General features: G+C 34.4%; 1 protein-coding gene across 1 annotated transcript; it reads right to left on the reverse strand.

Annotated features, from left to right (window-relative positions):
- Window positions 1–24,089: 24,089 nt before the first annotated feature.
- Window positions 24,090–24,336, reverse strand: LOC116879901 (thymosin beta-4-like). Its single transcript, XM_032878503.1, has 2 exons — window positions 24,209–24,336; window positions 24,090–24,120 (listed from the first exon to the last, which is right to left on the reverse strand). Exons 1-2 carry the CDS (start codon window positions 24,334–24,336, stop codon window positions 24,090–24,092), a joined length of 159 nt encoding a protein of 52 aa, XP_032734394.1.
- Between the last annotated feature and the right edge of the window lie 2,199 nt (window positions 24,337–26,535).

The raw sequence follows: 26,535 nt of genomic DNA on the forward strand, positions 1-26,535 counted from the left end.
AGGATAAACATTGGGGGTATCCAAGCTAGAGAAATCAGCTTAAAGATGTAAAGGTGTAGGATAAATTCTCCTTTACTGACTCATTGGTTTTAAAGGCATTATGGAAGAGAAAGAACATACCTGTGAAGTATGAAGTCCCAAAGAAAACACATATTTAATGTAAAGCACATGTATATATTATATATAAAATTAATAAGGTTATCAATATTAGAACCCTACATTTCAGTTTCATGTTTTGAAATGAACGAGGAGTATTTAATGCTTATTAATTTTACTTTTAAAGTTTAAAAGTCATAGAACCAAGTATGAGTTGTATGAGTCATACAACCAAGGATATGTGCCTTAAGTCCATAGGTAAGGGGTCTTAGGTATGGATTAGAATGGGGATAGTTTCCATGTGGGTGATAAGGACTGGCAGTGGTCCTAAGGTCCCCTTTGTTCAGCCAGGGTCAGTGCACAGAGCATTGGACCCAGCAGAATGTCCAGCTGCCACTGTTTTCTGAGACTGCCGGGTCCAATCTTATCTTCTCTGGAGGCTCCCTGAGTCAGAGACCAAAGCCTGGGGCCCTTTAAGGCTACATATATTTACACGTGATACTAACATTCCCTTTAATGTTGAAAGATAATCAGGCCTTACTGTTTCAAATAAGTCTGGGGAGTCATCAGTACTATAGTACTATCAGTACTTCAAATAATTTGAAAAGGAATCTTTACAGAAATTTTTCAGAGCATTTTCAAATTATATAGCATTCTAGACCAAACCGGAAACAGCAACTGTGCACAGTTAATTACAAGAAGAGACCCCTTACCTGAATCCAGCGATGGGCTAAACATATACCTCAAAATAATTATAGTGTTTTGATCAGTTGCTTGAGATTTAAATTATATGTTATCCCATTTGTATTGTGGGCCTACAGGTAGTAACAGAAATTGAAAATGAGGCCACCCTCTCAAGTGTCATCACTAATTGAAAGTTTTTTCTCATTATTATTTTTGCTTTATTTTGTGTTTTGTCTCTGGACTTCATCAGAAGTTGCTATAGACACGCCCCAGGACACATTGTCCTGTTTAAAACTACAGGGCCCCTCTGGTTAAAATGCAGCCTTACTTCTAAGGGTAGAATGACAAATTCAACTCTGTTTGTCTTCTTTGCAGCAAATTAAATTAGTGACACTTACAAGCTTTTGGAGAGCAGGTCACTCATCATTAAAATGTGTATTTTGGACCACCTTTAATTCAGCTTTGCTCTCCAAATTTGCAAATTTTCCCATCCACCAACCTGAATGCAAAGATTAATTCTCTGCCATGTTTTCGTTTCATGTCATCTAACAAACTATGTTTATGTTTACTTTATAACTTAGGAAGGGAAGCTATTTTTTCTTCATCATTTTCATTTGCATTATCATTATATCATCATCACCGGGGGGATAAAAAGTCTTCCTAGCACTGACACATGTCTGGGGTTAACCTAAGAATCTATAGGAAATGCACATGTAAGGTCATAGAGTTCTTTCCTTTGCAAATATGTCCAGCTTTACATCTCCTAACAAGAATTTTATTTTATTTTTGCCCCCACTGGCTGAAAGTAAACATTTATTTCAATAAAGCTGTTCGTGCTCTGAAACTCTGTTTTGGTCATTGTCCTCAACAAATTATTTTTAAAATCTTCTAAGAGGGTGAATTTTTGTCTTTAATTTGTATTTCATTATGGGTCCTTTGAGGCAACATAGAGATGAAATCAGAGATAGGTCCCTGGCTTCAAATTCTTGGGGCTCAGCCCCAGTTGCTATATGTACTAGCTATGTGATCGTGACACTCCCCAGTTCAATTTTCTCACATACAAAATGAAAACATTAAGAATAGTTAACTCAGTGACATTGTAGAGAGTAATAACAGAGTGAATGGTGCCTAATCAAAGTCAATACATGTTAGCTGTTACCATTCCAAGTCAAGTTAGGTAACACATGGCAGGCTCGGTAACAATAAAGTTAAATAACAGATATTTTTATTTTTTGAATTATCTTGTAAATTAGAGGAATTTCTTAAGAGTAACACCCAAAATGAGTTATATAATTGGAACAAATACATGAACTTCCAAGATTATTGTTCTTAATAGGATAGCATGGATTATAATTAGCATATAGGTTATAGATAATGAAATATAATGTATGTATCTATGTGTATATGTGTATGTATATATGTATGTGTATACACACATATGTATGTATATATCTACACATGTACATGTGTATATACAAGCGTGTATATGTATGTATGTAAATGTGTGTATACATATATACATGTATATATAAAATATATGTTTAATTTTTTTTAACCTTCTAGTTACAACTTCTCATTGCTTGAGAGGCTACTTTGCCCTCTTAGAGTTGCCAATCTAGAAGGATTTAAACAGGTTTGAAATGTTTAATGAAGGAGTTGGGTGCCTGCATTTGATAAATGATAAAAGTATGTGCAACTTTAGAAGCCAGAGAGGAGTCATCTTTACAAGAGAACATTTGACTCTTGAAGGTTTCATAAATTTATTTAATAGCAGTTCTAGAGAGTGCTTTTACATTCCATTTTATCATAAATTTTGCTGTAGTGTGTTATTTCTCTCTGGACATCTTGACAGCTAAGTGCAAAGTTCTACTCTTTCTAATGGGTATTCATTCATAGGGCAGTTTTCTTTAACACATCCTGGTTCTAACACCGTTGGCATCATTTCCTGATATTTTAAAAGTTCTTTGGTCAAAGAGGTTGCTTATTATTTGCTTAACTCCCTGAGAACTATGCACTTAAACCATAAAATCCCTCTCCACTAAACAGGGCCTCACATTACCACCTTTGCCAAAGGCCAGGAAGGATTTATCATGGTGCTACATCATGCATTTGAATATGAACTGACATAGATCTATAATATGGTTTAGTGGAAGTAGTTGATGTTGTCTGAATGATAACTCTTGACCTGAGAAGCTCAGAAGTAATGAAAGTGGGATAAATTTGCATGATTTGTGCCATAAGCAATATTTATAATGTAAGAGGGCTTTAAAGATTAATACATTCCCAAGGCAACACATGAAAGAGACAGGAAACGTTATTCGATGATCATTCAAGTGCACTGTTTATTTGCAATGCTTTCATCTGAAAGATTTTCTTCATTTTCCCTCTTTCCCCCATTAATTTAGTATACAAAGGGTACATTGATAACTCCCTGATTTTAAAATATTCTCTGTAAGTTTAACTCTTTTAATCAAGGATAGGAGGCACAGTACTGCTTGAAGAAATAGTTGATTGATTGTCTCTCATTAGTTAAGTGGCCTAAAGTATCTTGTAAGTTCTTATATCATTAACTCCTTATTTTGAGAATCAAATAGCTTAAAGTATTTTTCACAAAATAGTTACATTATTGCTTTATCTAATTACCAATTTGTAGAAGAAAAATTGATTTGTAAAGTCCCTAAGAAAGTATATAATTACAAAGTTTGAGAATTCAAGTCCGAGAAAGACAACACACTTAAAGATAGTCCTCAGCCTAATTTCTTCTGAGTTACTTGTCATGAACTTTTACCTTTCTATCTCAAAATATGGAAAGTTTTCAAAATGACTTCATACTCTGTATTTTTCCCATCTTAAAAATTAAATGATTCTTGTCCAGTGCTAAAATGAAAAGATCGGTGGGAAGAATCACAAAAGAAAATGTTCAAGAAAATTTAAAGGTTAACTTAGTTTTAATATCTACATACATTGTACTTTTAATTCCTTCGGCAAATGATGTTGTGACAGTATAGTTGTGTCTACTCATTTCTAAAACAGTTGAAACTAATTGAAAAGCAAAGAGTTCTGTCAGTCAAACACTAGATTTTCTTCAAAGTCTCAAATTGCATTCAATGAAGATACAGAATAGGATGTTTATTCTAGAAATGTGGACAGAGGTTGAGCAGCCAATAAAAAGATTCCCTGCCGCATGGGCTCACACTCTTGCCCTGCTTCCCATCACAAGCTCTGTGTAGGAGATTTATTTTCTCATTCTTTTTTTGGTAGATTAGATCTCAATGAGAAAAGAGCTGGGGATATTATGACTTACTTGGTAATATTCCTCCGAGGGAAAAATAAATTCATTCTCTCTTATCTCATGTCTCATGAAGCGTGATCTAATATTGCTTCCATTTACAAATGAGAGAAATTATTTAGGAAATTTAGTCAAGGTAATAGAAGAAATAAGTAGGACCAAAACTAGAGGTCTCTTGCTTTTTAATTTTTTCCTTACATATTTAACAGTAATTTTCTTTGAGATCAGCTGCAAAATTTCAGAGTAATTTAGAGAAAATATTTCTATTTTCCTTTTAGAGGCACAAAAACATGAAAATGGCAGTTGTTTAAGGATGATCACTTGGATCCATTCTCAAGTTTTGAAGACCAGTAAGCTTTGTACTTACAGTATAAATATAATATATAATATGTATATATTTAATAATTAAGTTATTATAGCAAATTAAATGGATCCAGATAAATTACTTCCTAAGCATTATGGTCTTGAGTTAAAATCAAATGACTGTTCTTCCCCAAATGGTCTCTGTTCCATCCTAATAGCTGTGAAGGATAAGCCTGCTTACTTCCACTTTGAAGATCTATTTTCAGTTTAGTACCATAGACTCACTGGAAAGATCTCTCTGCTTTGCTAGCCTAAACTGAAAAGGAAAATTCACATTCTCTTTACATTGTTTCCCTCACACCTGATAGGATGATTGCAGGCTATATGATCAATCAGTTCTAAAGCTGTAGATCTTAGCTGTATATTGGGTACACCACTGCCCTCTTGAAGCATAACTGTGTACATCTTTGTAAAACAAGGATAATCCTGTTCTTGTGTTACAGAATTATTGCTAGGGTTTGAATAATAAAATGCACAATAAAATCCTCTACACAGAGTAGGTTATATTGCAAGGTGGAGGTGGAAAACACATCAAAATAATAATAAAATCTTATCTTACCGCCTGTGGCATGAGATTTCTTCCTCTTCAGAATATTCTTTTTTAAAATATTTTATTTATTTTTGAGAGAGAGAGAGCACACATGAGTGGGGCGGGGGGAAGCAGAGGGAGAAACATTTCCCACTGAGCAGGGATTGGAGGACCCTGGGATCATAACCTGAACTGAAGGCAGATGCTTAACCCACTGAGCCACCCAGGTACCCTCAGAATATTCTTGACTCATATTTGCCTATTAATTTATCATTGACTGGTTGCTTGTTACCATAATTATGTATAGGTCCAATTACTCCAACTCTGCTACAAGCATCTTGAGAGAAGTTGTCTGGACTTTTAATTCAATCTAAATATACATTCTATGTAATAACTTATAATCCATAAAATGTATTTTGAATCCAAAAGAAATTCAGGAAGTGTTTCTTTGAAAGAATAAGCCATGTACGTAAGGTCAGATGATTGTATTTCCATTTGTGTTTCTTAGTCTCTGCAAGCTACCTTTTCTTAGGAAAATCACTTAAGCACAAGGAGCAGCATTACCCTCATCTATACAATTGTGGTAATGCTACCTCCCTACCATTTAGAATGATGTGAATCATACAAGATAATGCAGGTGAAAGTACTCTAAACTTTAAGCACGTGTCAAGTTAAGAAGTTAAAGCTCTAAGTTGGAAATGAGAATGAGAGTTGGCTCTTATTATGATGTCTCAATGCATAATACGATAATATTTAGTTGCATTTATGTACTCAAAATGACAATGTGATTTTGAGAATGCCCTCAAATACAGTAATTTGCAGATGGATGTGATCTGCTTATAAAGAAGAGCACTGTTAGGAGCATTCTGTGTCTCCTAAAATCTGTTGTTGTATATCATGCTGACATATGAATAAATGTAAAGAAAATAATTAAGGAAAAAAAATCACTGGCACAAATGTCATGTTGCCAGGATCATGGACCCTCCTCCCATGGACGAGGAGATAAGGTTGGAGAACTGAAGTGGGATGAGAATAATTTTTATTATTTCTTCTCACTCCCAGACTGAACTTTCACCTTTCTGAAAGAACAGTCTTGAAATTCAACCTCCCTTCTCGGGCTTTAATAAACAAACATAGACAAGGTTTATTTCCATTTCTTTCAGAAACTGGAGTGAGAAATGTTGAAATACCACATGAAAGGCCTTGCTTATAGGGTTTCCAACTGAGACCGGAGACTGAAGTGGTGAACATTCTCACAAGGGATCCAGGCCTTCATGATATTTCCAGACAAACCTTGTGGCCCTTCAGGGACAAGGGTAAACTTACGGTGAGTGTCTGAGGCTCTCTCTGGTAGACCCAGTTCCTTTCAAAGTTGTCTCACACAAATGGTGGTAATGAAGAGCTTTAGACAAGTTTTCTTGATGATATTTTGCATTTTTTACATTACTTACATTATTTTCTCTGCTTTAAATAGGAAAGGAAAGGCTATTTTTCACTTCATGTCAAATGTTAACTACATTGTGGAAGATCCAGCTTCTTTTTCTTCCTTCTTCTTTTTTTTTTTTTTAATTTTTTTACTGACCTCTCCTCAGGAAGAGGATGATGAAGAATGAAGCGTTACCTGGCTTAATAGGTTTCAATCTCCTGCACGGGCAGCTTCAGTGATATTTTGGAGTCTGTTAAAAGGGACTCAAAATTGCACAGTAGGAAGGAACTACCAAATAACTCCTTGAAGCTCTGTTTTCTAGATTATCAAAAAAGAAAAATAGGAAAAATGCATAATGTATTACTTTCTTTTGTTGTTGTTCTGTTGATGTAAGATATGCTCTTCCTTACTAGAAAATTACAAGGAAAACCGATAACATATCCAAGTAAATAGCCATAAATGATAAATGAGATTTAAATAAAAGCATAACTATTGAAATAATAGGAAAATACAGTTTTAGTTTAAAAAGTAAGGTATTGTATTACTCCACTTTCATCTCCTATACGTTGACTCAGTCCAGTGCAAAACTCGGGGGCAAAACAGGGTTTTCCTTTATGATGTCTGTTTTAGAATAAGAAACAGAGAATTTATACATAAAAATGATTTTGTTGATTAGTATTTTTCTTTGAGTTGTACTAAAAATAGAGATGTTCTAGAAGCATACAAACACTGCATCAAAAACTAATGATGTATTTTATGGTGACTAACAACACAATAAAAAAAAGAAGCATACAAACACTGATTTTTATATGGATACTCACTACATAATTTCTAATTAAATCTTGGCTTTTGAAAGATTGTTCTTTGGGCACCTGGGTAGCTCACTTGGTTAAGCATCAGCTTTGGGTTCAGGTCAAGATCCCAGGGTCTTAAGATTGAGTCCCGCATCAGGCTCTCCACAGGGAGCCTATTTCTTCCTCTTCCTCTGCCTGCAGTTCCCCCTGCTTGTGCTCTCTCTCTCTCTCTCTCTGTCAGATAGATAGATAGATAGATAGATAGATGATACATAGATAAAATCTTTTTAAAAAGAAAGAAAAAAAGAAATATTGTTCTCTTCCTATGATATGTTGAGTTGATTTTAAAGTAGATTCTCAATTGCACTTCTGTAGCACCAAATGCATACTACAATGTCTGAACCACATCCTGCTGTTACTTTGGGCAAAAACATGAGTAAAAGGACAGAGAAGGGTGTCACAGTTGTTCATACGTATAATCTTCATTATGATACAAAATTATCTTCTTGTTTTAAAATTTTCTTTTAGTCCTCCCAACATGGCTCATAACAGGTTTGGTGAACGGATAGACTGGACAAGTGGAGTGGTTTGTTGAATGTGCTGGTTAAAGCAGAAAGCAAATTTGTTTTTATGACTTCTTGCTTAACCCCATCCTCTTCACTCACTCTTTGACCCCATGTATTATCACCATTCTCACCCCATATGTTGCAATATCAATTCTCATATCTTTTCTTATTACTTAATTTAACAAAATGTCAGTACCGCTAGGGTAACCCACAGCCCAGGTTTGCCCAGGATTGAGGAATTTCCAGAGATGTAGGACTCTCTGTGCTGAAACCCAGAATGACTAACGGGGATGATTTGTCAACCTAAATGAACAGCCTAGAAATCATGTGACTCCGAACTTCTTCAGGTCTTACTCGGACTTACAATTCTGCTGTGCAAGAGGCTCTTGTGGTCAGATTTTGCGCTATTTCTCATCTTGCTTTTCTACTCTTCTTTGTTCACTCACAAAGCTGCACTTGGCTGCTCCAGGTTTGATTTTGGAAAGGGACAGTAAGGTCAGCCAAGATTGGTACAGGCAAAATCTGTATCAGTAACCTCTGAGAGGGCCCTGCCTTTTCTTAACATCCTTGAAATCAATTTCATCAGATTCAATGGAGAGATCTCTCTCATTTATTCTTCCTAACTCTCCTCTGCAGAATGTCAAGGATTTGGGATGAATTTGCTTTATTTTGTCTTGCAGTAATTAATTATTGTGATCAGGAAATGCCATACAAATTAACTTTGTATTAGTCACAAGCTATGCTGCCCTAATGTGAGCTTTCCATAAGACCTCAAAAACAGAGGATGGCAAATTGAGATATATTATTGAAACTGTTGGAATTATTCCCTTGATAAGTTTATAAGAATAATGTGAAGACCTTTTATTTTGGGGGGAAGAGGAGAGAATGGGGTATGATTTAAAAAAATTGTGGGTTCCCAGATATAGTTCTTCCATTACCAAACAAGGGATGATCTGAGGTAATGATTGTATATACTGCCTTTCACTGGTTGAAAAAGAAATGTCAGTGACTGATAAATAACAGTAAGCCTTTCGTTCTGGACCCATTATAAATTGCCTGTGAGGTTTGTCAGTTCTCTGGATTTGTAGACAATCCAGGGAACTCACTGACCATGGAAAGACTCCTATTTTAAAATAGTATCAAATGCATAACACGCTTTACTGTCAGGATAAAAGCTCTCTAGAAAGGCAAACAATCAAGTCCCAGATTTCTGAGAGTCTCTTCATTCTTTTCTCCTCATTTATTCCCTACTCTTCTAAACTGATTCAAGATTTTATATGTCCTATTAATTGTTTAACCACTCTGGCTTTACAAATTCACAGTACTTCCAAAAACAGTCTGTGTTCACCTTTTTGAGAAATCAGGATACTTCCTATAATGAGTGAGGGGGATCTAAGATAAATCTTAGATAAATCTAAGCTCCCTCCATGAAATGGAAAAACAAGGCTAGATCTCAACTGATTATATTGACTGTGTTTATGCCTAAATTGATTTCAGCCCAAGTTTTGACTAGTTTCTATTCTTATGTAAATAATTGGAAATCATTACAAAATGTTTTCTGCTACAGGAACTTAAATCACACTTTATAAAAATAGACAATATTTGGAAATAAGAATGTATACACTCTTAATCTGATTACTACTTACCATTCAATTCTTATCACTCAATGTGGAGGTGTTTATCTTTGGTCAAAAAAATGGCCTAAACTCTGACCTCTAAAATATGTCTAAAATAACTAGAGTGATCCTTTACTTTTTTTTTTTTCCTAAACCAAGGCAGTTTTAAAATGAGTGGGATCATGAAAAATATTTAAAATCAAATAATTTTTGAATGTTTGGTGATCAAAATATAATTTTAATATATTAGTAGATCTATAAATTAGTCTTAATAAAATTTTAATTTCAGAAATAAAAATACCCATAACATAAATATTTATTTTTAAAAAAGCAAGAAAGCTCATTATATTTATATTTATGTCATATATTACATGTATATAATAATATGTACATATATGTTATTTAATATATAATTACATATTGTTATATTAATTTATTTATGTATTTCTATTTTATACTGATTTTCTCAATGTTTAAGAATAAGTAGATTAATTGTTCTTAGTCTGATTTCTATGATTTAAACAGTATCTTAACCATATCTTAGTTTCTTAACCATTCCAACATATCTTAATGGCATTTTTTGTAATTAATACATGTTAATATGGTTTTATTTTTTTTAATATTTTTGAAAATCATTTGCAATTTTCTTCAAAGTTGCACTTTATGGCTAGTAAATAAATATGAACACACACACACACACACACATATATATATATATACACACATACACACATATATACATAAATGAATAAGCAAATCTTCAGTTGATTCTTTTCTATAGATCATAATATTTTAACTCATAAAATATTCACTCTGTAGGTGCTAGTAGGGAATATTGCTAAGTGGAGAATATTTTCCATTCTAAATTGTATTGAAGTATAAACATTTTTTGGCTGAGATGTTTTTATGTTACTATTTTGTTTCAATTTAGACATTTTTTAAAGATTTAAATAGTTTATTTATTTGACAGATCACAAGTAGGCAGAGAGGCAGGCAGAGAGAGAGGAGGAAGCAGGCTCCCTGTAGAGCAGAAAGCCGGACCATGGGGTTTGATCCCAGGACCCTGGGATCATGACCTGAGCAGAAGGCAGAGACTTTAACCCACTGAGCCACCCAGGTGCTCCCAATTTAGACATTATTAATTCAATAATTGTTTTTACAAGGAAAACTTGCCAAATTAATTGTTGCCATTTATTCTTTTGAGTGTTTTGCCAAATACAGATACTGCAATATCAAAGTCTTTCTCAATTTCAATCTAAAGACAAGTGAAAGAGCTTTTGGTTTTGGGCCAGGGAGGAGGTCAAGGTGCAACTCCCTTTGGTCCTACTGAGTCAGGGTTTATCTGACAGCACACCACCTAAATTCGACCCCAACAAGATCAAAGTACTCCTGAGGTCACTGGTGGGAAAGTCAGTGCCACCTCTGCCCTGACCCCAAGATGGACCATCTGGGTCTATCTCCAAAAAAGCCTGGTGATGACACCACTAAGACAACCAGTGATTGGAAGGGTATAAGGATTCCAGTGAAATGGACTCTTCAGAATAGATAGGCCCAGATTGAAGTGGTACCTCCTGCCTCTCCCATGATTTTCAAAGCCCTCAAGGAACTTCAAAGAAACAGAAAGACACAGAAAAACATTAAGGACAGTGTAGCTATCATTTTTGATGAGATTGTAAACATTGCCCAACAGATGCAACACCAACATTTCACCAGAGAATTCTCTGGAACCATTAAAGAGATTCTAGGGATTGTGCAATCTGTGAGCTGTAGTGTTGATGGCCATCAATGACATAGTAGTGATTAAGTAGTCATTAAGTATCTGCCTTCAGCTCAGGTCATGATCCCAGGGTCCTGGATTCAAGCCCTACATTAGGCTCCCTGTTCCTTGGGAAGCCTGCTTCTCCCTCTCCCATTCCCTCTGCTTGTGTTGCCTCTCTTGCTGACGTTCTCTCTCTCTCTCTCTCCGTCAAATAAATAAATAAAATCTTTTTTTCTTTAATAAAAATCTTAAAAAAAAAATAGTGGTACAATAGAAAACCCAACTAGTTGAGAATTCCAAAGGAAAATATTTCAATGAAGGGTTGTTTGACAACCAATAAATAAATAAATAAATAAATAAATAAATAAATAAAATTTTTAAAATCAGGCAAAAGGATGAGAAAATAATAACGTATTTTTAAAATACGTTTTGGTATTCAATGTCAGCTTCATCACCAAACTTTTCTGGTTTAGTTATCTTAAGCTTATACATACCAAATAATTGTAAATATGGACAAATATAGGTTAGTTATTAGAGCATCCCAGATTCTCTAGACACAGTTATAAGTTATGTCTACACACAAAAAAATCAATTCTTAAGTACATTTCTGCTCGAAAATTTCTTAAGTTTCATATACTCCATCATTATCAGACTAATTTTCTGAAAATTTTTACTTTAAATTAAATTTAAAATGCATATTTCACCTCAAAGCCAAAGAATTCTATCATTTATTGAAATTTTTAACTGAATTACAACATTTATGATAATATTTTGTCTTTAGCAAACTGCATTTCAAAAAAATCTAATTCTTCCATTAATAGAATTTAAAAATATGACCATTAAAAATTAATTTTCTACTCAAATAACCTCATAGAGTGGCATAAAACTGGTATATCTATTTGCAAAGTTCTTCTGTTAATGATCTAACACAACAAATGTGTGTGTGTGTGTGTGTGTGTATTTAACTTTCTTGTACATTCACAGGAAAACTTGAAGTGGAAAATAAGAGAAATTAATTTAGAACAGTTGCTTGATCTAAATGAAATGTCAAGCTTTACCGGATGGTATGTAAATATACTTTCCACAGCTAAACATGTTCAATAACTGCGCTTGTCATAGTCTCTTTTAAACATAGTTTCTTTTAGTTATCTATGGCTGCATAACACATTTTCTCAAAATATAAGTTCAAACAACTCAGTTTTTGAATGCTGAAAATCTAGGAACAGATCAACTGGATGGTTCAGGCTCTGATCTCTCATAAGGTTGCAATCAAGCTGTTGGCAGAGTCTGTAGTTCCTTCAAGACTCACCTAGGGCTGGAGAATTTGCTACCAACCTCACTTCCATGGTAGCTGGCATGCAACAGTTCCTGGCTGGCTCATGGCCAGAGGCTTAGTCTCTCCCATGTGGGCCTCTTCGTGGCAGCTGTTTTCCCTAGAGCAGAGAGAGAGAGAGAGAAGGTGCTCAAGATGAAAATCAGTCTTTTCTAACCTAACGCTGACTGCAACATACCCTTACTTTTGCCATTTACCATACTAACCAACCTTTGTGTGGAGAAGACTATATACATGATAGAAATAGCAGGAGGCAGAGATCACCGGGAGCCTTCCTGGAGGCGTGACCATTCTGCATTTCAAGTAATAGATATCACCACAGCCTCATGGAGTATGGGAAAGGTTAACTGACATTTGCGCAGAAACCCACTCACTATCAACTTTCTAGAGAAATTGAGATTTGGTGCCTAATTTTTCCTCAAATATTTTTGCTTTCTTGAATTCGTTGCAATCAAAAGAATTCCTGTAAAAATAAAACGTGTTAGTGCACAATGAAATAAATAGCTTTGGAATGATGTCATGTAAAAAGTGCCAAAATAAGCACCACAGCAACTGTATTCAGACAGCTTTCTCCGGTTGACAGCAGAACAGCTAAGACTATTTCCACACATATCTCGGAGAAAACAAGTCTGTAATTATCCATATTAACCACCGCCCCATCAAACAGTGACCAAGAAAACTTTTGTACACTGCAGACTGTGACACAGACAGTGATGTAAGTAGCTGGTGAAGTGGCCAGTCAGGGTGAAGAAAGGATTTCAACCCCTCCTCTCCTAAGAAAACACAAGAGTTAACTCTCCCTCACTGCTGCTCTCTGAACACACTAGTTCTTTTATTCAAGTGTTATACATCCTGTCCTTAAAAAGGAAATTAGTATTTTGGAAAAAGGGTGGAGAGAAAATGGGTGGATATAGCTAATCATCCTTTCGATATAAAAGCCTGTTAAAGTGAGAAATTCACTTAATGCATGTGAGTCTCCCAAATTATTAATGGAGACCATGTGAGACACTGGGAGTATTACCAAGCCCATCTTAATTCATTATGGTGTAATAATAACCAAAATACAATAATGCAATAATAATGTCTTATTTAAAAATAATAAAAATCCAGAACAGATGCTAAACTGAATGGTATCCCAGGCCAATAGAAACAAACCCAGTTTGTCCTGGCAAAGTCAGTGTACCGTCCCTGATCACCTTAATAACTTTATATGTAGGCTAAGGAGTGTGGGTAGAATGTCGGTTACCATACATATGAAAATAGCATTTCCAAGCATTTCATGATGGTAAAAATCTGTCATCAGTACTGTTCCTGGGAAATACGTTATGGCGTATGGAAGTTATGGGAAGTTATGGGAAGAGTGACTGGAAGTTATGGGAAGAGTGACAAAGATTTGGGGCTGGTGGTATCCTAATTTTATTATCACTTTCTTGTGAAAATACAAAAGAATCAGTCCTATTATACTATGTTTGTCTCAGAAATAGAGATATTTTCATACTGTGAGAGAATGCTGTTAATAAGGGTATAAATATTAGGTTAGTGGAAAGATGGTAAACAATTTGAACAAACATCAAGTAATAAAGGGCTGTTTGGGCAAATGTTAATTACATGCCTATTTCTAATAATTTAAAAAGTGTTTAATAAGCCTGGAGTCATTTCAAGTCATTTCCATAAGCATCTTGGTACGTCCCCAAAGAGGAATTAAGATCAGGGAAAAGGATTCCTACTGCATACTCTTTCAAGTCGGGAGACTTGAGGTGAGCACCCCCTACCATTTTACACCTTATTCAGTCAAGGAATTAGTGCATTTCCTCAATCTAATGGCTCATGAGTTTTAAAAGTTGGCTGTTTAAAAAGTATCATTATGAGAAATTTCAGGTACTGAGAAAACCTATGTACCTACCATTTAAATTTAACAAATGCAGAAATTTTGTCATGGGAACTGGCATGTTGTTAGCCTTTTCAGTATTACTAGCTATTAAAAATTGGACTCTAGTTTATATTGTAGCAATATAGTCTTATTTGGTCTTTCTAGAACTTGACTTTCTACTAGTTTATTTAGTATAATGTATTAATTTTAATTTACCTAATATTAGAAAAATGGATCACATACTAATACAGTTAAGGAACTGTAGCATTTTCATCTTGTTTTAACTGATCCTATCCTTTTAATGATTTTATTGAACTATTTATCTATTTCTTTATGTGTAGATTCCTTATATGTGTTGTATAGTAATTATTTTTCCCAGAAACATTTCAAATATCCTTTCCAAGTCTATGACTTGTTTTCTAACATTGGTTGTACTACTATCTTTTGTCATCAAGAACTCCACCATTTTAATGTGGTCCAATATGGGACTTTTGTTTTCTTATATGATTTGTGCTTTATGTGTTTTCCTTTTGAAATTCTTCCCTCTACTCTGAGGTCATAAAAATAATCTTTTATGTTATATTATGCAAATTTATCTTTTTTTTTCTTTTCACAGTTATATCTTTATTTAATTTGACATTTATCATGAATTAAAAACTGACATTTTATCCAACAGAGAAACAATTTCCCATACATCACATTTTGTTTTCCCAGCTTTCTTGAGAAAATATTGACATTTAGCATTATGTAAGTTTAAGGTATACAACATGTTGCTTTGGTGTATGTATATATTGTGAAATGATTATCACCATAAAGTTAGTTAACAGATTCATTAGTTCACATATTTGCCTTTCGTATGTGTGTGGTGAGAACATCTAAGCTCTTTCTTTGCAACTTTTAAGTATACAGTATAACCATTAACTATAGTCACCACTCTGTACACTAGATCCCCCATACCTCTGGAATCAATTATGCTAGGTTGAAGCCAGTTTGCAAGGCTGTTACTGGATCTACAGTGGAGTACGTAGTTGGCAAGCTTGTTACCAGGGGCTTAGGCATGTGTGGGTCCTGTCTGGTCTCTGTAGGGGATGCAACTGCTCCAGGACTTTGGTCAGTAGGATGGCATTTGGACAAGTGTCCATTTCAAGGTCCAAAAGGAGGTACTCAGACAGTGAACTTATTACCAGATGCATGGATGGGTGTGGCTCCCAGCAGGTCCTTGGGAGGAGCCTTGCCATGTCACTGGGTGGGTTCCAAGGTGGGAGGAACTTCCCAGGTGGTGGCTGAGGGGGCTGGCACTGAGTCCAAGCACTGCTTCAGGGTCCACAACCAAGACTGAGGTCTGCATACCTGGCTCTGGAGACATAAACAAGAATGTCTCCCACCAAGTTCCTGAAGCAAAAGGAGGGGCCCATTACCCACGGCTGGGAGGGGGTAGAGCCAAATACAGTGCCCTTTCAGAATCTCTGGGGATTCAGATAGGACCCTGTGCTGACAGGACTGCAAGTGGACAGTGGTTGGGAGGGGCTACAGCCTGGTTATAGGGCCATATCAGACTCTACAATTGGACTGAGATCGGTAGGCTTACCTTCAGGGGTTCCTGGACTGTGGCAAAGAGGGACTGGAGTTGAGTCACAGGTCACTTCAGTGTCCATGGCCAGGAACAAGTTCTATGTGCCTATTAACTGAGCCATGTTTGGATGTGACTCTCCTCGGGTCCCTTTGTGTAACTGAGGTATGCTGGTGACAGGATCAAAGCCAAATGGGGATGTAACCAAGTCCTACCTGAACTACAAATCTCCCACCTGGATCCCACAAAGGCACTTTTGACCATGGGTGGCTGCCAAATTATTGCTGCTGAAGAGAATCTCTTAGTGTGCCATTTGGCTGACACTATTCCACACATCACATACTGATTCATCTATCCTTTTGTTAGCTGTTTGTGTAGATACAGATATTTAGTGTATCAGCACCTGTTCTTATACCTACTACATAATATCTGATATATGCTTGGTTCTGTGTTTGGAGTCTTTATTCTGTTTCACTGTCTATTCTGAACAGTGCTATGCTATATTAAGTGTCATATATCATAGAGACCTTGAGTTCTGGTAGGTTAAATGCCATGCCCTTATTTTTTTCTAAATGGTTTTTAGCGGCCTTAGCCCTTTATTTTGCTCAAGTGCTTTAACAAACCCCAGTTGGAATATTAATTGGAATCACATTAAATTTATATGTTGGTTTAGAGAAAACTGTTATCTTTGTAAAGTTGATTATTTTCATCCATAAACACAATGATTTTCATTGATTACCTTATATAACACTATCTTTTTTTTTGAGAGACCTGTAATTCTTCAGTTATTTGTTACTAACTAATATATAGATGTTTCTTCATTATAAAAGAGACTATTTTATCCATCTATCATCCATCTATCTATCTATCTATCTATCTATCTATCTATCTATCAATCATCTATCTGTCTATTGAGAAAGATAGTGTGTATGCATGAGAGGAGAGGTTGGGAGGGTGCAAAGGCAGAGAGAGAGAGAGAACCCTAAGCAGGTTCCATGCCCAATGTAGAGCTTGACACAGGGGGTGATTTCACAATCCTGAGTTCATGACCTGGGCCCAAATCAAGAGTCAGACACTAACGAAACTGACCCACCCACACACCCTGAAAAAGAGCCTACTTTAAATCACCTTTTTCTAATTTAATTCAGTTTGTTTTTATATATTGATCTTGGAACCAACAACCTTGCCCAACTGTATTATTAGTCATATTTTGTCTGTAAGTACTCATGGATGTTCAATGTCATTAATCTTATCTTCTACAAATACTAGCAAGACTGTTTCTTCCTGTTCCATTCTAATACTCCTTACTTTTTTTTCTCTTTTTTTCTTTTCCTTTCTTACCTCACTAGCTAGATTTTCAAATATAATGTTCATATAGTAGAAAATTGGCTTTTTCCTGACTTTTATGGAAATATTTCTAATATTTTACCAATAATATAATACTTGACATATTGTTTTGGTTATCTTTATCATGTTAAAATATTCCCTTATATTACAACTTACAAAATTATAAATGGATATTAAATTTTATTGAGTGCTTTTCTGCATTAGAAGCAATGTTTTGTTGTTGTTGTTGTTGTTGTTTTAATCTTTAAGAGTTTTATTACCATTACTGGCCTTTGTTTACTATCACTTAGCATTTTAGGATTTTATATTATGCTTTTGAAATACTAATTTCAATATAATGCTAAACTCACACAAATTTGAAAGAGACTTCCCTCTCTAGTTTTCTGGAGGGATTTGTGTATATTAGGGCTTAGATGGTCCTTTAAAAAGTCCCTATAAATCTTAGTTGGTTTATTAGATCTCTGATGCACTCATCTAAATATTTCCTATATACATGTTCAAATTTATTACAGACAGTCTCCTTTGACTTTATGTTGTTGTGAAAGTGACACGCATTCAGAATAGAACTTACTTAAAATTTTAATCTTTTCTTGGGATAGTGGACGATATGCAGTATTATTCTCTTTCATGATGCTGGGCAGTGGCAGTGAGCCTCAGGTCCCACTCAGCCACACGACCACAAAATTAAGCAACCAGTATACTGACAACTGTTCTGTAGCCATATGACCATTCTGTTTTTCTGTACAGTATTTCAGTACAGTATTTAATAAGTTACATGAGATATCCAACACTTTATTATAAAATATGCTCTGTGCTAGATGATTTTGCCCAACTGTAGACTAACGTAAGTGTTCTTAGCTTGCTTAAGGTTGGCTAGACTAAGCTGTGCTGTTCAGTAGGTTGGATGTATTAAAGGCATTTTCCCCTTTATGATGTTTTCAATTTACAGTGCTTTTATTGGGACGGAGTCCCATGGTACATCAAGAAAGATCTACAGTTAAATCAACAGTAATGTTTTTCTGAATTGTCTGATGTACTGTTACCTAAAAATGATACTCTCACTTGTTTTACTTACATCTAGCTCTTTATCTTTGTTGAATTTCCATAGCATTCTGTGAACTTTTTTCAACAAAATTTTATGAGCCATTTTATGTGGTTTTTTTTTTAGATATATATGTGCATTGTGTTAATTTAACTTCCATTCTAGAATGATATTCTAGCTGGATACTAAATTCTAGACTTATATGAATGTATTTTATTATTAAATCTCTTATTGTAGATGTAAAGTCAACCATTGTGTTTATAAATTATTTTAATCTCTTCTTTATTTGCTCTATCAAATATCTTGTCAGTAGTTTAAATATCTCTTTATTATCTTCTCAACTTCATTATTGGTAAGAAGTCAGTGATGTTTGGAATGTTTCTAATGTTTCAATTTACACTTCTAATTTTAATATAAAAATATTATTAAAGAAAAGTTTCTTAAAAAGGTGAAATTTTCGTATTTTTGGGCTGTAGTTATGATCTCTATTTTCAAAAGTTCAACTGTTCAGTCTTTTTTTAACCACTTTTAATTCCTCTTGGACAAAGTGATTTTTCTCTTTGCTCAAATTTTCAACACTTATCTGATGCAAATTTTCATCACACCTCAATTTAGTGTGTTTTTCTTTCTTTACTTCTTTCTTTTCTTCCCTCCTTCATCCCCCTTTCCTTCCTTCCTTCTTTCCTTCCTTCCTTCCTTCCTTCCTCTCCTTCTTCCTTCTTTCTTTCCTTTATATTATACATGTATCTTCTTATTTTTCTTTTAGATCATAATTTACACCAGAGTGGAGTCCTTTCATATGTAGACTATTAAAATACAAAAACAATGTAACACTTTATTTATTGGGAAATGTACTTTTTGTCATTAAAACATTTTGGCAAGTTAAAGCGACTGTAAGACTTGTTAAAATTAGATCAGTGAACCTGTTAATGACCTCAGTACCTTTACCTTAACACTGATGGTTTGGAAGCTGTGATTTACAGCTGTACATGCAGTAGATACTGAAAAAAAGAAAATACATCTCAATGAAACATTTTTCTTTTTAACAGAATATTTTATTTTACTCTTTTAAATAGCTTTCTTGGGGTATAATTGATATACAAATTGATATAACTGATATATAATTGAGTATAACTACACATATTTAGTGTGTACAATTTCATGAGTTTGGACATATGCAAACATCTATGAAACTATCACCACAATTAAGGTAATAGAGGAATCCAACATCTCCCAGAGTTTTCTTATTTCCCTTTATTTTTGTTTCTTGTTATTTTGTGGTAAGAACACATAACATGAAATTTTCCCTCTTAATAAATTTTGGAGTGCAAGATACCATGTTGTCAACTATAGGCACTTTGATATACAGCATATATCTAGAAGTTCCTCATCTAGCATAACTAAAACTTTAAACCCAATGAAGAACAATTTTTCTTTACTTTCCTCAGTCCCTGGCAATAACTTATATTCTCCACTTTATGAGATTTTAGAGATTTAATGTAGGTAAAATTTTGCAGTATTTCTCCTTTGTGACTGGCTTATTTTACTTAACAAACATCCTCCATGTTCATGCATATGTTCACAAATGAAGGGATTTTCCTTTTTTTTTTTTTTTAAGACAGAAGGATTTTCTTTTGTATTATATACCACATTTTCTTTATCCATTCACCCATCAGCGGACTTTTAGTTTGCTCCTGTAACTAGGCTACAATAAGTAATGCTGTAAGGAATATAAGAATGCTTATATTTCTTCCATTTCCTGATTTCAGTTTTTTTAGATTGTACCAAGAAATGGGATCACCAGATCATAATATTTCTATCTCTAATTTTTTGAGAACCCTCTGTATTTCTTTCCACTGCAGCTGTACCATTTTATATTCTCACCAACAGTGAGAATAGTAAGTACAAGGGTTCTAGTTTTTCCATAACCTGGTCAACATTTGTTATTATTATTTTTTTAAGTAATATCCATTCTAATTTGTGTGATATGAGGTGATATCTCATTGTAGTTTTGGTTTGCATTTCTTTAATAATAAATGATGTTGAACATCATTTCTTATACCTGTGGGCCATTTGTATGATTTTTTTCTGGAGAAATGTTTATGGTTCCTTTGCCCATTTTTAAATTGTAGTATTATTATTATTTATATTATCTTGCTATTGAATTATACGAGATTTTTATAGATTTTGCAAATAAACTTATCAGGTATATGGTTTAGAAATATTTTCTCCCATTTTGTAGGTTTCCTTTTCAGTTTGTCGATTGTTTCCTTTGCTGTGAAAAAAATTTTTCAGTTTGATGTAGTCCCACTTGTCAATGTTGCTTTTGTTGCCTGCGCCTCTGGTATTATATTTAAGAAATCATTGCCAACACTAATGTCAAGAAAAATGTTCACTGTTTTCTTATAGGAGTTTTACCATTGCAGATCTTACATTTAAGTCTTTAAACTATTTAGAGTTGAGTTTTTTATAGGACAGAGGCCCAATTGTTTTTTTGTTTTTGGGGCCTTTTTTTTTTTTTTAATCTATCCAATAGTTTACCGATAGTTTGTCGATGAGAGTATCCTATCCATTCCCTAATGTGTGTTCTTACTACCCTTGTCAAAGATCAGTTGAGCATATGTGCATATTTCATTTTTGGCTCTCTATGCGGTTTCATTATGATTGCCAGCATTACCAACTACATTTGTTGGCAGACAGATAATGTATATTTATTTGCAATATGCTTTATGCATGATCATAATGTTTATTACTCCTATCAATATGAAATATAATTTTCTGTGACTCTTGCCTTTTCTCATTATTTGGATACAGATGTATAGAAATGAAAATTTATATTTATTCTCCACCCACATCCTTCTCAATATCTTTGACATCACTGCTTGGAAGATGATAACCAAAGAGATATCCATAATGGTAAAAATATTGGTGCCCAAATCCTCACCAGCCTCCCATTATTCTGCTTGATCTCTCTCAAAACCTGTCTTATTTTGGGTTGGTCTTAAATGACACGTATGTTTTTAGAATCATCTAATTTGTTCTCTCTGCTCAATGATTCTGCTCTCTCTGGAGGCTTTCCTTCTTGCTGTCCTCTTCTCAGCCTTGATGATGTGAGGTGGCCTTTGGGTCACCTCATTTGTCTCTCCATCACCGTTATTGGCTTGTCAATACTTTGTTGTTTCTTCTGTACACATCACTTCTTTTACTCTCTCACGATCTTATTGTTTTCTACTCCTATTGTGACTGTTTTGAGGTGACAAAATTTTTTTTACAATGACTCTGGTATGATAAGACTTCACCTGGATGTGTATTTTCACATTTTCACAGATAACCTTCTACTCCACTTTCTCATTTTTTGAACTTGTCTCCAGAACCAGCTACTGAAAATAAAATTGAATTAATGCAAGTGATGAAACAAATTTGCTTAGTTCTGTGGCAACAGGGTACTGTCCCAACTTTTAGCCAGAACCTGTCATAAAACCTACTTTCACAAAACATCTTTAGTGACAGCAGAGTGGAAAAAATGTAGGTTAGAGAAACTCAGGCATGGGATCTCAGGTGGTTGTTGAAGGACACTAGAAGTCACATAATAATGATCACTTAGATCAGGGTTTGGAAATGAAAGAATCTATCTGGGAAAATAATATGTAGCAGTTAATACCATAGTTTAGTGAATGGTTTCATGGAGAGTGGTAGAGAGAACAGATATCAAGCTATTCAAGTTTCTAGTGTGAGTAACACGGGAAGTGAAATCAGAAAGAGAAACAGTTTTAGTTTGGAAATTACAACTTTATTTTTTTAAATATTTCAATTTTTGATTGAATGGTCCATATGACCTTCAGATATAGATAACCAGAAGATCATTACAGTTGTAAGCCTGCAGTTCAGTAGGAGAATTGTAGAGTGTAATAATAAATTTTGAAGTCACCATCATAAATGTGGAAGAAAGAAATAGTTACTTAAAAACTTATATAAAGAGAACCACAGATCTAAGTGTCAGTGACTTGTCAATGTTTATCTAGAATGTTTTTGCAGAATGTTGTGTATTACTGACCAACTAATTGTGTTAGTTATTTTGTTCCATATAAGATATTTTTAATTATTTTATTTTATTTTATTTTTTTTAATTTTTAAAAGATTTATTTAAGAGATAATTTACTTAAGAGAATTATTTATTTAAGAGAATTCCAGACAGACTCTCCTGCTGAGCATGGAGCCTCATATGAGGCTCCATCTCACAACCCTGAGATCATGACCTGAGCTGAAATCAAAAGTCAAACATTTAACAGGCTGAGCCACCCAGGAGCCCTAGGTTAGTTTTTGTTTGTTTGATTGTCTGTTTGCTTGTTTGTTTTTAATACATATCAGATTCTATAGTGGTATCATGGGAAAATACAAATGATATGATATAATGTTAAATAAAAAAGCAGATTATAAAGTAAAAAATAAATACATGTCAGAGTCTATAAGTTTTCTGGAGATGTTAAAATAATTTTTTATATGTCAACATTTAAAGAAAAGCAAGGGTAGGTCATGAAATGATTGTAAGAAAATCAACTCCACAGTTAAAAATAAAAATAAAAACCAACATTACTTAAAAAAAAAAAATATTGAATTTTCCTGCCCTTAGCTTCATAATATTCAGCAGTCAAAACAGCCAGTTAGAGAAAAAGAAAAGAAAAAAAAATGTCCACAGAATAATTTTACTTGACAACATTCTGTCATAGTTTATTTCTAAACAACACACTAGAAGGACCTAAAGACACTTGAAGATTTGTAGAAATAAGTAGCAAACACCACTCTGCATTTTTGCATTCTAATTTGTAACTTGTAAATTTTATAGCTAAGTTCCTTGACAGAGCAGGCTTTGACCTAGCTGTAGAAAGAACTTACTTAAGAACCAAGTGCTCTATCTTCATATACACCAAAGGATCTTCTGCTGGAGAACATGAATGAGGAGGCTACAGAGTTTGGATTTCTGGCTCTAAGCCTCAGACCTCACAAAGACTTATGGACCGCCTACCATCCTACTTCAGACTATCCATTTTTGTATTTTAGGTGCTGTCTGATATTCTCTCTAGTCAAAATGTTCAAAATGTTTTCTGAGTGAAGGAATAAAAAATGTTACTTTACCAGCAATGATCTCTTTGACAAAATGGAAAGAACTTAATCATTTCCAAAGTCTAGAATGTCACTTTTCTCTAAAGCTACATCTTCATCTCTGTTTTTCTTGTTTTCTCCAACTTTCCTATATGGCTTAATTATTTTAGAGGCCTCTGTAAGGGGTTCCAGAATAGTGACTGGCACTTTGTAAACTTTAAATAACATTCGGTTAATGAATTTTATTAATTAACAAAATTAATAAAATTAATAAAAAAATGAATGGATGTGTATTCTACCATTTTGAATGGACCCCTAAACAGCTACTCTCTAAATGCAGAAGTTATTTTTGTGTCTATTGTTTTGATACTATTTATATTGGTATCATTAGCAACTTCCAAGGGCATATCTTCTTTTCAGGTTTTAACATTTTTATTTGCATATTTCAACAATTGTGCAGCTCAGTAATTAAAAGCATTTGAACAAAAAATAGCATCCTGATGAAATTGCATTTTACAGCCTGCGAGATACCTTGGACTGCCTTGGTTTTTACTCTAGATTTCACTCTCATCCCACCCAGCTTCTTTACTCACCAACATGCAAGTTCTTTTCTTTCCCTGCCAGCCAGACAGGCAGATGGGAGAGGCAGGAGTGGCCTTCTTGTCAGTAGTTCTCGATTCTTTGATGTGAAAAGGGACAGCACAGTCATTTAAACGCAATCCAATCTCTTTGCATCCTACAAAGTTAAACAGGTAAAAGAAGTAAAATAAGAAGGCAGTGCTTGTGAAATGTACAGTGACTACTGGCGGCACACACCTCATTACAATTTCCCTGCTTGCTTCATCTGTTCTATTGCTCCTTCTGAAGGCACTGGATTTTTCTCTTGTATTTCTGTCTTCAATTTTGACTTAGCACATTTCTCAATCTCAGTAATATTGGGTTTGTCCAACATGGACGCAGAGCAGACCAGAGCAAGGCAGGTGAGCAAGCAGTCTGATTTGTGGTCTGTGCAGTAGCCATTGTAATGTCCAAAGGCAAATTTTAATGGATTTTCCCATATCCATGAAACATACAGTTATCTGACTCTGTATTCCCTAAGCCATCATTTTAAATGTTGAATGATAAGCTAAGTGTAACCTTGACAGTCTATGTTTTGGAATGATTTTGTTAATTCTTACAGAATTTTATGAAGTGGGTATTCTATTTATCATCATTTTAGGTGTGAGGAAACTAAATATCAGATAAATTAAATAAGTTAGCCTGTGAAAGAGACAAGATTTAAAGTCAGATCTGAGTACTTAAAGATGGTCTTAACATTGTCATATTCTGGAGAAGCCCATCTTAAAGGAGACTAACCCACTCAAAACTCTAACCTTACAATTTCTTAAATTTCTCCAAGCCAGTGTTTCACTCCAGAACTGGGCATGATCTTTAAGAAAAGCTTCACATTAGAATCCCAGTATTGCTTCTCTACCATAGTGTTTTATCATTCTGACACTATCACACTCATCTCACCCGCTCCGAGCTTCTGTAGAACTTCTCCATTTCTTGATGCCTTTTTCTTTAATTTGTCATCCATTTCCTGCCCTAATATATTTTCTTACTCAGCCTTGAACAAGCAGTGACACTTTTAGTTGTGAGAACAGAAGCCAGACTCAAATTATTCAAGCAAAAGTTTATTTGTCACTCTTAGACTACAGTGTACAAAAAAAGTATTGACTCCAAATGACAGGACTTAAGTGTTCAACTGAGTTGGAATATGGCTCAGCTCAGGTACTAAATTATCTCATCAAAATATTGTGTCTCTCTCTCTATTTTGCTTCTAAATCTTGATTTTTCTAGGTGTATGAGCTCCTGGCTAATATATATGCACATATATATAATCATACATATATACACAAATTTTTATTCTATCTTCCTTTTTCCCAGCAAGTGAATGCAACCAACTTAGATTAATTTAAGGCCTTATTAAGTACGATTTTTTTTTAAATTTCTGATCAACCTCAAGTTTAAAGTTTTTTGAATGTATTCTCCCCCTTCTCCCTTCTTCTAGCATAACAGGCTGAGGTATATTCTTTTGTCATTATTCCATTTGTAATTATTGTTACTTTCAGTATTCCATTTCCTGTAGTACTTACCCATAATATCATGTGTGCTTGCTAGTGACTTATTTCCTTCACCTTAGATGTGTTCTCAGACTTGAAGATCACTTACCACACATGCGTCTCTGTACTATGATACTGCTTCATCGCCCTCTTTCCTTGCTCAGATGTGCTTTTAAAAAGTTAAGTCTTCACTAACACTCCCTGATTCTTTGCTTCTTATTTCCTTTACCAGCTTATTGCATTATAGTTTCTGCCTCTACTCTAATGAAATTGTTTTGGCAGATATTGTCTATAATGTCCTTACTGCCAAATTCAATTGATAAATTTTAGTCCTTATCTTACTGGACATACGGGCTGGTTCTCTAATGCATCTTTTTGATTACTTGGCTATCATTAAAGCTCTCTTGTATTTTTTATTTATTTATTTACTTATTTTTTTACTTTTCTGACTATTTCTTTCTGGTTTTCTTTATGAAATTCCTAAAGGTAGGTCTTTTCCAGGGTTCTCCCGTTGGATCAACTATGTTTTATTCTAAATAGCTGGAAGAGTTTATCTGAAGATCGAGCCCTGCTGGTCCCCTTGAATCTGGCTTTTTCATCCAATAATTATTTTTCCTTCTTCCCTTATTTATGTCCCACAATTACTTCAACATACTGAAGCTCACCATTTCTCTAACTGGCCTCCCTAGTGTTGTTGCTCCCCTTCAGATGAAGTAAAGGTTAATGATCATTGTAGTTACTGTTATCATCATCATCACTTGATATTATTATATTTATATTTCTAGAATCCCTTTTAATACTGGGCACATAGTAGCTTTTAAAGCAATAAACTGTATTAGTAAATAATGCATTCCCATCTTTTAAACAAACTCCCATACAACTTTCTGAGAACATATCATCATTATTATTAGTTTAGTATTCTTCCTAAACTAGACTAGCTTTGAGAGATGAACCATAACTTACTATTAAATCTCTTGTTTCTTCACTCTACTTGCCCCTTTGTTGAGTTTAGTAAATGTTATTAAATAAAGTAAATGAAGATTTTC

Source organism: Lontra canadensis, unplaced genomic scaffold (assembly GCF_010015895.1).
Source record: "Lontra canadensis isolate GAN:19392208 unplaced genomic scaffold, GSC_riverotter_1.0 scaffold64, whole genome shotgun sequence".
Classification (NCBI taxonomy): domain Eukaryota; kingdom Metazoa; phylum Chordata; class Mammalia; order Carnivora; family Mustelidae; genus Lontra; species Lontra canadensis.

Bases quoted from the DNA above. Each gene is read 5' to 3' on its own strand.
- LOC116879901 (XM_032878503.1), bottom strand. From the start codon at position 24,336: ATGTTGGACAAACCCAATATTACTGAGATTGAGAAATGTGCTAAGTCA. The intron at 24,121-24,208 runs GTAATGAGGTGT...TTAACTTTGTAG, and splicing joins ATGAAGCAAGCAGGGAAATT to GATGCAAAGAGATTGGATTG.